The sequence below is a fragment of the Oxyura jamaicensis genome, chromosome 20 (assembly GCF_011077185.1).
Source record: "Oxyura jamaicensis isolate SHBP4307 breed ruddy duck chromosome 20, BPBGC_Ojam_1.0, whole genome shotgun sequence".
Taxonomy (NCBI): domain Eukaryota; kingdom Metazoa; phylum Chordata; class Aves; order Anseriformes; family Anatidae; genus Oxyura; species Oxyura jamaicensis.
The window spans coordinates 15,174,373-15,186,310 of NC_048912.1; the positions used below are offsets into that span (position 1 = coordinate 15,174,373).

Below are 11,938 nucleotides of genomic sequence, written 5' to 3' on the forward strand. Positions count from 1 at the left end.
CCGACCACCTCCGGCCTCCCGGTGCCTGCCTGGGCACCCGCACCGACCCCGCTCCGCTCCCCGCCGCCGGCCGCACCCCGGCCCCGCCTGCCCCGGGCGCGCCCCCCAGCCGGGCCGCGGGCCTGAGCGGCGCGGAGCAGCCCCGGGCCGGGGGGAGGGGGCGCGGCCGGGCCCTGCCTCGTGCCGCCGGCGGCTGGGAGCGGAGCGGGGTCGGTGCTGGTGCCCAGGCAGGCACCGGGAGGCCGGAGGTGGTCGGGCTGCCCATCCCCCGCGAGCGCCGCCGCCGCGGTCCCGGTGGATCCCGGTGGAGCGAGGCCTTCCCGGGGGGCTGACGGCCCGGTTGTGTCCCGCAGAAGATGGCGGTGAACGTGTACTCCACGTCGGTGACGAGCGATAACCTGAGCCGGCACGACATGCTGGCGTGGATCAACGAGTCCCTGCAGCTGGCGCTGACCAAGATCGAGCAGCTGTGCTCAGGTGAGAGGGAGGAGGGGAACCCAGCCGGGTCGTGCCCGGGCTCACCGGGGTAAACCTGCCCCGGCCCAGCTGCCCGTGCCGGCCTCTGCAGCCCTGTGTGCGCTGGGGGTAGGGGCAGCTCCGTGGTTAACGTTGATTTAGCATCTGCTGTCGGTCTGGTTACGACTGGAGCTTTTTCAAGACCTTTTTTAGCAAGGTATTGCTAAAAAAGGTGTATTCTCCAGGTTTGCTGTGGCATAAACAGAATAAGAAGGGATAGGGGCTAACGTGGATAAAAGACTCTGAGGATAAGTTGTTTTCTAGTAAGGAATTTACTCTGATGGCTATGTTAAGCCTTGCAAGGGTGATAAGCAAATGTGATTTCTTCTGGAGGAGAACCACTAGGAGGTTTGGGAAGTGCCTAAAGGCTCAGGTTGGGCTGAAGGAAAGGCGTGAGAGAAAGCATCCTGGTAATGCTTGGGTTCACCTTGAGGAATTTGCAACTGCTTTTAGTAAGCTGCTCCTATTAAACTGCCCTTCCATCAGCCGGTGGGACCCCAGGTTGGTGCGGATTGAGCTGACTTTAGCAAAGATGAATATCTGATAGCTGTGAGCAGAAAAGGGGAAGTGACTGCGCTACAGAGATGAAGTCACATGTCATCACAGGGAGGAGTGTGTGTGTTTGTGTGGGAGGACGCTTGTAGGAATGAATAAAAAGTAATAGTGTGTGGAGTAACAGCAGGAAAAAAAAACCTAAGGCTAAAAACGCAGCCTAGGTAGAAGATGGTGATTTGAATAACTGCAGCAGACAGATGAAAGGGACTTGGTGAAGAGTGGAAGCGTGTCTCATATGGTGAGTTGGAGATAAGATGTTGCTCAAAGGGGGATGTGGAAATTGGGAGCTGAGTAAAAGGAAAAAGCTTGAAATAAGTTTGGAACTGTCAGTACCTTTCCAGTGCCCGCAAAAATACCCAAGCCTGTGCAGGTGTGGAGGTGGCTCACTGTTGCAGGCACGTGAAAGCAGAGGTTTCCAAGCCTTGCTGCCTTTGGTAAGGGCAGTATTGACAGCAGCAATTTGGGGTTGCATATATGCACAGATCATCTTTGGCTTATGCTGTGTATTTCCTTTTTGTTTTTTTAATCGTGCTTACCTTACAGATGACAAATAGTCACCAAAACTGAGTTCTGTGAAGTCAGCTAGTTTTGAGATGGGGATTTTTTTTCTTTGCGCTAGTGTATGAGCAGCAATCTTCCAGTCAGGTGTGAAAGCGGGAGCTCAAACAACCTGCTAAGTACCTTGACAGAACGTGGGTGGTACAGGGCTGAGATGAATAGGCCAGTTCAGGGCAGTGTCAGGATGTGTTTGTTACTCCTTGACTTTGTGCGGCTCACAAGAAAGGCTTCTCATGTAGCTGCTTGTTTTGGGGTAAGGCTCACGTTACCCTCCTCGTGCACTTTATTTGATGTTGTGGGGAAATAACGATCGGAATATGATGCGTGTACTTTCAGTGGCACACAGTTGCATATCATCACTGTAGAGTGATAAAATAAAGTTTTAAATATCTTTCTTTAGTAGACGTGTGTATTTTACAAAAGCTCACTTCTTGGTGGTTGTCTGCTCGTTGTGGCTGAACTGAATCCTGCTCTTCCTACAGTCAGAGCAGAACTGAAGGACATGAAGGATTAAAAATGAGTGGGAAGAAATAGTGTTACATCAGTTCTTTGGTTAAAGCTTGATTTAAATGTAATTCAGCTTAATTTGGCCTCTTAACTTTGAGAGCACCTTGAATTTTGTTTATGTTCTGGTTTTAGTAAGTAATAAGACGCTGTATTGATGATTAAATATAACTTTTTAAATAATTCTTTTTCTAGTTCTGTTAGTGTTGATGAGAATTAGATTGCATGCCTGTCAGATGCGTGTAACAGATCTGTACTGATATCCAGGAGTAAAGGAAAGCCAGATTACATGTTGGGTTTTTTCTCTGGGAATTATAGAGGCGCTGTTGCTCTTTATGAGACCAAAAGTTCAGTTCTGCAGTTCACTTAAGCTTATTTACAGCCGTGCTGCACCAAAACAGATCAAAGGGTTCTGTTATCTTGCTGTTGCTGCCTTTAAGGGGATGCGTAGCTGCGGAATGAGTCAGGTCAGTTTGCTGATCTGACTGAAAAACAGCCTGTGTAGGCTAGTGAGGTGACTTGATTCATCCTGAACTGTGCTCTTCTCTCGCCAGGTGCTGCGTACTGTCAGTTCATGGACATGCTCTTCCCAGGTTCTGTAGCGCTCAAGAAAGTGAAGTTTCAAGCAAAATTGGAACACGAATACATTCAGAACTTCAAGGTTCTACAAGCAGGTTTTAAACGAATGGGTGTTGACAAAGTAAGCTGGATTGTAACTGATTCTCCTTGCTCTTAATACCCAAGTAGACAGAATGTGCCTTCAGTTCTGGAGCTGAATAAATCTGGGGACAGAGTTTGGTTTTGGCTTGCAAAACTCAAAAGCTTTGGTTTGCCCTGGGGTCCTCAGTGGTACTGATACAATCTGCTTTACTCCAGCTGAGGTTAGGTGGGCGTTTCTTGATGGAGATGATTTCTTCCATTTTGGTTCCGTACAACTTCTGTAGCACAGACTAATACTGACATTAGAGATAAATTTTACTCGAGCTTATACGCTACAAATGGTTCAAACAGTGTGTTCCCATAAGCTATTGGTCTGGAAGTCTTAAGGATCTCAAATTCCTCTTTACAGGTATATATAACTTTAAACTGGTGACAATGAGATGTAAGTTTTTTCATAGATCAAGCGTGTGTTATGCTTACGGAAGCGTGCTTTATCTAGTTATTAGTTACTGATAGCATGTTTGGTACAATGCAGAACATTTCCTTGTTAAAACTTCTTCTGATTAAGAAGGTCTCTTGTTTGGCTAACAGCTTGAACACCTGCTTGGTTGGTCTTATACCTTGGGGAAGGAACTTGTGCAGCTTGCCCAGAGCTGGGCAGCCGTGCCAAAGGATCACCTAACAGTAATGACTCCTGGCCACTGCCAGGCTTCCCAGGCTGAAAGCTTGTGGCCTACACACAGATCTTCACAACTTGCTGCTTTTTTGAATAATCTTCCTCATTCCAGAGATGCTGTAATAAACTAAAAAGGCGATGTTTAAACCTTGTAGCAGTTCTGTGTGTTAGCAGGCTATGAAATCAGTCAGCAGTTCAAGTATATGAAAGCTAGCTCTGGGTGAGCCACCTTCCAATTCACAGATAAGCTTTTGCAATGAAACCCGATGCAGCAGAAACCTTGCTGCAGAACTATTTCAAATTAGTTGGGCCCTCACAGTGAAACCATGATTTGTTTTTAATCCTATTTATTAGGAAAAAAAATCTGTGTTCCATACGGTTATGTCCAAGGAGGATTTTCTCTAGACTGCATAAAGAATTGCATTTGCTTATTTTAAAACTTCTTATGTAGTAAGGGGGGAGAGGTTCTTTACCCCTAAAACAAGTGTAATTTTTTTTTTCAGATAATTCCTGTGGACAAACTAGTGAAAGGAAAATTTCAGGACAACTTTGAATTTGTTCAGTGGTTCAAAAAATTTTTTGATGCGAACTATGATGGGAAGGAGTACGATCCCGTTGCTGCCCGACAAGGCCAAGAGACAGTAGCACCAAATCTTGTTGCACCAGTTGTGAACAAACCCAAGAAATCCCTCGGTTCTGGCAGCGCAGGTAGAGAAGACAATTAAAGACTATCTGAATCATTAAAAACTCTGGGGGAAGTAAGACTGGGTCGCTAATTAAAATCAGTGTATGAAACTGTGGTATTTTGCAGCTTATTTCTGATATGCTGGGCTTCAAACTCTGAATCATGCTTTTGTACCCAGTTATCTTGGAGCTACAGAAAGAGAAAACAGCTAGGATTATTGCCAAGATGTGAAAGAAAATGCATGTCACATGGAGTAAAAAAGGAATACTTCATATACAAGCATGTCTTCAAACATGTCGAAGCATGCTTGTAAGGGGGACAGTACTTATAGGGCAGGAAAAAAGGTGCTATAGGAAGAACTAATGCTAAGTCAATCTTGCAGCCCCACAGAGGCCCATTGTTACACAGAGGACCCCAACGACTGCAAAAGCTGGGACTGGAATGGTGAAAAAGGCTGCAGGAGATGATGAATCAGCAGGATTGATTGAGCAGGTGTGTTGCCAAAATGGCCTTCTGTACTGCCCTGTGCTTTATAGTGTAAGCACATACATATTGTAATAGCATGAAATGATTGTGTTAGGGAGATAGCAGAAAGAGATCTGTATCTACTAAGTTAATTTAGAATCACTTAATCAGAAGCCCTCATTGTATAGGTCTTGCTCTCCTGATAGGAGCAAAACCGCTTAGGCAGTACATGAGTGCCCAGGCGTTTAAATCTAGTATGTGCCATATCACACATAGCATTGCTTTTAAGTATTTCCACAGCTGTGTTGCAGATATTGCAGCATTCCAACTGAGCTATGAGCAGCTGCTACTTCAGTGAAATACTGAATGTGGTACAACTAAAACTGCCTCAGTGTGAGAGAGTTGTCTTGGAGGAATGTGTTAGCAAAGAAAACTGCAGGCAGTTAAATTTTTACCTATGTCATGTACTAAGCCTTTGGAATTTCCAAGTGGTATTGCATGTGTTGGGTTGGGTGTTTATTCTGGAAATACTATTATAATTTAAGAAATAGACCTTTTCTTCCTCTTAAGACCTCCCCCGCCTTTCTCCAGTATCTTGGTTATTTCTGAAGTGCTTTGCATATAAACACCTTTCTGAGAACTTTGGGGATCTGCCTTCTGAGCAGACACTACTGCCTTCTGTTTGGTGGATAAATTGTCGTTGATGTCCTGTGACAGATCAATGTATTGAAACTTACTGTTGAAGATCTGGAGAAGGAGAGAGACTTCTACTTTGGCAAACTGAGGAACATTGAATTGATCTGCCAGGAGAATGAAGGGGAGAATGATCCAGTATTGCAGAGGATTGTGGAAATTCTTTATGCCACAGATGTAAGTCATCTTGTATAAATTGTATTGCATAGCTCGCCCTGCACCGTGCCTTGTTACTGGGAGCTGGTTTGCTTTACAGTGCTCCCTTTTTCTACTTTTTTTTCTTTAGGTTTATGGCCTAGCTTTTTCCTGTAATAAAGGAACAGATAACATAATTATAGTCAGGCAACAAACAAGATCAGGCTCTCATGAAGGGTATATAACAAATAGATCAAAGATGAGGAAAATAAGCCTTCTGTAATTTATCTTGACACTGTAAATGGTTGACTTAAGGGTACTTCCTTTTCACTGTTACAAGTATAAATAAATACATTAAAGGAGTGTACAGAGTAGCTGGGAAGTGGTTTAACATCAGTTTTTCATTAAAGCGCTTGTTTTATCCCCTTTCAGGAAGGCTTTGTGATACCTGACGAAGGAGCACCGCAGGAAGAACAAGAAGAGTATTAACAGACCACATACTGTACCAGCAGAGCAGCAACATCAGAATTCTTTGCCCCAGATCATGTGCTTAACTGTAAAATACTCCACTTTATTCTTAGAGGACTCACTGGTTTCTTTTCATAAGCAAAAAAAGTACCTCTTCTTAAAGTGCACTTTGCGGAAGTTTCACTCTTTTTACAGTGGGTTTGAGTTAGGAGCTCTTTCTCACTTTGTAGCAGAGCAGTATTCACATCTAGGTGGTATATTTAGGGAGCAAGAGGCTGAATATTTGGAACTTGTTGCAGAATGGTTTGCTGGTAAAACACTGGTTTGTGGAAAGACTCTTTTTGTATCTAAGGTGGCGTGTAGTAGAGAACTTAAAGACTCTGACTCACAGAAAGATTGAGTTAATGTGAAATTGCAGCACAGAAATTATAATAAAATGCCTTAAGAGTATTTAATATGCTTCCATATGCCAAATTGAAGTAATGTGACAGGAGATTTTATGTGCTTCATATTGGGGTAGACGCTTGTTTAACTCCATTCACTGCTGTCTGAGAGGCCTTGCATGGCAGTCTCACTTTGTCAGCAAGTGCTCAAAAGGGGCTATTAAAACAAAACTTCATTCCTATGTAAAGCTGCTTACTGAGTGATTAGTTCTCGATGAAATAGGCCTTAACGTTGCCTGTCACAAGATTAGAGGGAGTATGAACAGCTGAGACACATAAATTACCTTGAAGAGTGCTAAAGCCTTTTTCGATGGCATTGTGGCTAATGACTTTGCCAAAATGTACTGTGTTTTCTGTTTAAAAACAAAACAAAAAACATCAAAAAGCAAAGGGCATCCAGTCTTACTGCCTAAAAGGTTCTTCAGAAGTAATTTTCTTTTCTGGCTCTTGTTTCTATAACTGTTTATTTTTGTTGGTATGCTTTTTGGTCTCTCACTGGTTCTCTTCTCTTTCCCATCCCAAGGAGTGCTATCAAATCCAGTGGTTGTAACGGGACTTGCACTGTGCAACTCTCTTAGAATGAAAACGAATTGAGCACGTGAGGATGATTTTGTCTTTTTTTTTTTTTCAAACCAGGACACATGTAATAATAATACTTGCCACTTCACTAGTTTTCTGGGGTCAAAACTAAAAGATGCTGGCTAACAGAGCTAATGTTCCTGCAGAAAATACAGTACTGAGACTAACTTAAATATTAATATTTAAAGTACTTTCTTTAACTGTCCCTCTTTTTTGCTATCATGCCCCGCGTTACTGTTGTGTTTGGCAAGATCCTGCAAGACTTCTGATTCCCCTTCACTACTGAGATTGATCAGTCCTGTTGTGCTTGTATTCATTTGTTCCTGGTGGTAGCTTGTCCTAAAATGTGTGTAGGAGAGCATTTTATGGTAATTGTTGTGTAGTGCATGAATCTTTGTGAAATTCAGAGAAAAACCCAAATTCAGTGAATGCCAAAAAATGCAAGTATCTAGCCATTGTTTAAAATTGCAGTGGTGCTATTTCTCTTGTGGCCTTTTAGACTTCTGTTGCCCTAAAACTCCATTTTACTGAGAAACCATATTTGACTCGGATTTTTCTTGACAGGGTTTTTCTATTTTACGCAGTTTCTAAATAAAGTTCTGTATTTCAAGAGTGTCCTGTCTGCTGGAGTCTCTCATACTTTCAGATACAATTAGGCAAAGCTAGAGATGGTGGTGGTTTTCGTTTCGAAGCTTGCAGGACCTGGAATATCAGCTTTCATTCTCTGGTCCTACTTATATCCATTTCTAACCTGAGTAGCAGCAATGTTGAAATTTTCTTTGGAGCGTGCTGGGGGAAACATTGAGTTTTTTTTTTTTTTTTTTCTTCCCACCATAAGTGGATGAAATGTGAGTGTGTTGTTGACTTCCTCCTAACGGTGTTAGAAAGGGGCTGGAGAACAGGAATGCCAGTGTATGACTAAAGTGTTTTAAAGCTGCTAAAACACTGGTTATTATTTATTACTAATGGAGGGTTGGATTTAGATGATCTTTAAGGTCCCTTCCAACCCGAGCTGTTCTGTGGTTCTACAAACAAATAACGTTAATTGCACCTGTCACCAGTCTCCAGTAGCTGACTTGTTTCCTTTGGATTAAGTTTCATAAATGAGCTTAAACGTTACTCTTTCAGATGTATGGGCAGACCAGCTTCTTCAGAGAAGAGCTAATGTGATGTATCAAACCTTGGCATTGGAAGTGGTCCCTGAAGGGCTTCTCTGTCATGCTGGAGAACGCCCTCCTGGCCCGCCCAAGCGCTCCATGGATGCCTCATTCTAAAAACTGGCTTCATTGGTATTTCAAAATTGGTGTTGGACTACAGGAATGCAGACATAGAACAGGGTGTTTGATGCACATAAAATCTTCTTTACCATTACTTGTTTGCTTTGAGGTCAGAAGCATGCTTTTATCAGCTCCAAATACTCCGTTATTCCAGCAACTCCAAGCAAAAATAGCATATGGCTGAATGTGGAGGTGACTTCTGGGGGGTCTGCTGCTTTGTGGTCCAGGTGCACACTGGAACACGGTTGCTGGAAGTCTCTTTTTTAATGAAATTGCATGTTTGGAACTGTGAGGCAACCGGGTCATCAGATGGGATGCATTAGGTCAGTTTTGAACTCTGCTGTTACAGGAGAGCAACTGCTACCAAAAGCAAGCAAATATCCTTTTATGCTGAGAGAAAGATGAGTCAGAAAAACTGTCAGTGCGCCTTGTGAGACAATGTGTGGACCTGTTGGATGTGCATTGTGAAACTAAACTGAAATTGTGGTCGTGTAAGTCCAATGTTGGTAAGATTTCAAATGGCTTAAATAACTTCTGTGCTACCAAGATGAGTTAGAATGGGGCCAAGCTCATGGTCAATTTAAATGACGATGTTATAGATATCTTGGCATAATCTGTTTTTAGTGTCCTTTTTGGGAAACAAATGACGACAAAACCAACTCAAACCCATAGATTTAATATAGCTACTCTGTTACTCTGGTACAGTATCTGCTGTTAAATAGTAAATGCTCACCTACTGGAACAATTCAGATAGCATCCAACCTTTCTTAGTACCTTTGTTTTATCAGATATTTGAAAAATGAACAGAATGGAAGAACCAAAAGCTCACATCTCCTTTCTGTACGTCTTACTTGCAGGTGGGCTTGTGGATATTTTTTAACTCTTATTGTTCAATTTTTTCAAAATCCCTGGTTTGCAATGACAATTCTTACTGTAACTGTTAAAAGCCTTCAAATAAAGGCCAAAAACTTGCTTGGTGTTGTATCATATCACTGTTTAATGTGACTTCGAACACTCGGTGATCTTGTAGTCTGTCTAGTCAAATGTCCATGCTCAGGAATATCCATGTTTTTCAGGAGTGGGATTGTTTCTTGACATACTCTTCCAAGGGTAAGGCTGGAATCTACTTCTCACAAGAGATATTTTTAGCAAGTCAGTTTGTGAACCTAGTGGAAGAAATACAGGGGATAGTAGCATGGGCTTAGCAGCATTGCTGGGATAACTTGTGTGTCTAGAACTAAAGGGTAGTGGCTTCTTGGCAAAGCATGGGTTGAGCTAAAAGACTTCATGCTTGAGTGCTAGGTCAAGCACATCTCTCTTAGAGTTGAGCAAGTATAAAATAGTATAAATGATTTAAGATGGAAAAAGAATCTGAGCTCTAAAGTAAAATTTCAGCTTTGTAAGTCAGCAAACAAGTGGGGGTTTGGGTCTGCAACCCTGTGAATAACTGGAAGAATGTACTCAACTATTGCAGGGGCTGCAAACTACCCGGGCTGCTGGTGGGTGTAAAGGAATGCATTAGGGAACCTGTGCATCGGTGGCGGCACAGCTGAAGAATTTTCTGGTCTTTCGATGCAGAGAAAACAAGGAGAGTTGTTGCATATCTAGTTCTGGCTAACTGGAATATGAAACTGCAAACTGGATGAGAGTGTACGGTGCTGTAGCTGACAGTGCTTAGTACACAGGGATATAACCACGGTTTTGCAGAAAAGAGATTTCAGTAAACTCGGTAAGTAAGAGCGCCTGGGATGAGACTTTGGGACTGTGGCTGTCAATTCCTTGCAGAAAGTGTATTTGGATAGTTAATCTTAGAATTAGAGGAAGGAAGTGTGCTAAACTAATGTGACTAGAGGACATTTAGGGGTGTATATGGAAGCAGAAATTAGAGAAGGTTGAATTTGTAAAAGGACCAAGATAAATGCATGTGAATAAAATCATGCCGTGGAATGGTAGAAAAAAAAACTGGAAAGGAATCTGGTGTGGGAGAACACCTCTAGAGTAGTGGGGTATTGTGGGGTGAAAGAGAAAATCAGGACACAAATACTGGACGGGCAATATGTGGTTAGGAAGCAGTACTGCAGAAGAGGGGCTAGAGTTTTAATACAAGCAATGCTCATCCAAAGAAACAAAACAAATATTTTCATTTTTGATTAACCCCTGCTAAGCTGAATGATTTGACTATCAGAAGGGAAATGGCATTTCTGAAAATATGCATACTTAAACCTTCATTAAGACAGACAATCTGTCTTCCAAGAAACTGTTTTTTTTCTCTTTAGTTTTGTTCCTTCTCTATTAAACTTCAGCCTGAATGTTTGCTAAGGTGAAAAAAAAAAAGTTTACAGAAGGCAATTCCAGCTCTGAAGGCACGAAGGCCGATCTCTGTAAGAACTATTCTTCCTCCACGCAGCTGGCTAGCTTTTTGAACTGTGGTCTTTATATATATACTTCATGAAAGTTATATATGAAGTGTATATATAAACATACAAAACATATGTATACATCAATTAAAAATCTTTGGCTAACCTATCGATCTTTGGGAAAGAATTGAGGTGGTTCTTGGTTTTACTTCTGAGAGATGTTTTGCAGACATTTTTCTCTTGACAGTGATTTTGTGAAATGGTCGTCTGCCAATCTCCTGATAGTGCTCTGACTCCGATGTTGTCCCCAGGGGATGCATAAGGCTGAATGGACATTCAGAAAGCATTAAATCTCACGGGGCTGCCTGGATATAAATCTCAATGTATTCAAAGCTCTGCAGGTTGATATTTATGAAGTGATAAGAGGATGAAGTTAAAAGGGCGGGGGGAGGGGGGGACAGTGAAGGTGGGTGCATTTTCAAAACCTGAATACAAAACCAAATCTCTTGGCTTTTCTCCAAAAAGGGCTTTCAGAGAGGAGGAGGAGGGGGGAAATGGAGAGGTTTGTGACAGTTACTGTGCGGCTCCGCAGCAGCCCCATGTAAAGGTAGAGCAGGGTGAGGAGGTGGAGCAGGCACCCTGGGAACTGTCCCCGTGACCCCAGGGGCAGTGACACATCCCACGACTACTTCGCATTATGTGAAAGTGCTTTTACAGAACAGCTGGAGAGGAACCACTTCATCCATCGGGACCAGATGGGGCAAGATTGGTGCATCCTTGAGAAATAGGTCCTGAGCCATTCCCCCTCCTTGCTGTTCTCTTGCATCCTTTGTTTTTTTTTTTTTTGTCTGGGGTCTGTGAAATGAGAGACCTTGCTGATGGCAGTCAGGTTCCCAGCAGATGTGCAGGGGGCAGATGAAATAAATGTGTGCTGCTACAAGGGCGAGTAGCACCACAAGAAGGGACAACTTTCTCTGATGTAGTGCAGAGAGATGACACAAACACCTGGTGGCAGCTTCCTCCTTTCTCGGGTAAGGCTGCTCGTTTGGAACCTCCTCAAAATCCCGGTCACAGCAGATCCTTATTAAACACTTGGATGGATAGGCAGAGCTTGGCTCTCCCTGTAACAAAGGATTGAGAGATCTTCCCTCTCACTGCAGTTTTATTAAGGTTAGTTCAAGTCCTGGGGGCCTGGGAGGCTGAGTGGGGGTGATTAGCACGTGTGGGGCTTGGTGCTGCCACGGCTACCTTGATAGTATTGTTTGAGCTGGCTAATCTTAAACCAGCATGGGTGTGAGCTGCAATAAAGGCATTGTCGTGGAGAGCATGTTCATAAAGGTTATTTCCATTCATCCACGCACAGGTTG

General features: G+C 43.0%; 1 protein-coding gene across 1 annotated transcript; it reads left to right on the forward strand.

Moving 5' to 3' along the window:
• Window positions 1-323: 323 nt before the first annotated feature.
• Window positions 324-9,185, forward strand: MAPRE1 (microtubule associated protein RP/EB family member 1). Its single transcript, XM_035343899.1, has 6 exons — window positions 324-477; window positions 2,688-2,833; window positions 3,973-4,177; window positions 4,537-4,646; window positions 5,337-5,489; window positions 5,880-9,185. Exons 1-6 carry the CDS (start codon window positions 357-359, stop codon window positions 5,934-5,936), a joined length of 792 nt encoding a protein of 263 aa, XP_035199790.1. The 5' UTR covers window positions 324-356; the 3' UTR covers window positions 5,937-9,185.
• Window positions 9,186-11,938: the final 2,753 nt, after the last annotated feature.

Bases quoted from the DNA above. Each gene is read 5' to 3' on its own strand.
- MAPRE1 (XM_035343899.1), top strand. From the start codon at position 357: ATGGCGGTGAACGTGTACTCCACGTCGGTGACGAGCGATAACCTGAGC. The intron at 2,834-3,972 runs GTAAGCTGGATT...TTTTTTTTTCAG, and splicing joins AACGAATGGGTGTTGACAAA to ATAATTCCTGTGGACAAACT. The intron at 4,178-4,536 runs GTAGAGAAGACA...TCAATCTTGCAG, and splicing joins CCTCGGTTCTGGCAGCGCAG to CCCCACAGAGGCCCATTGTT.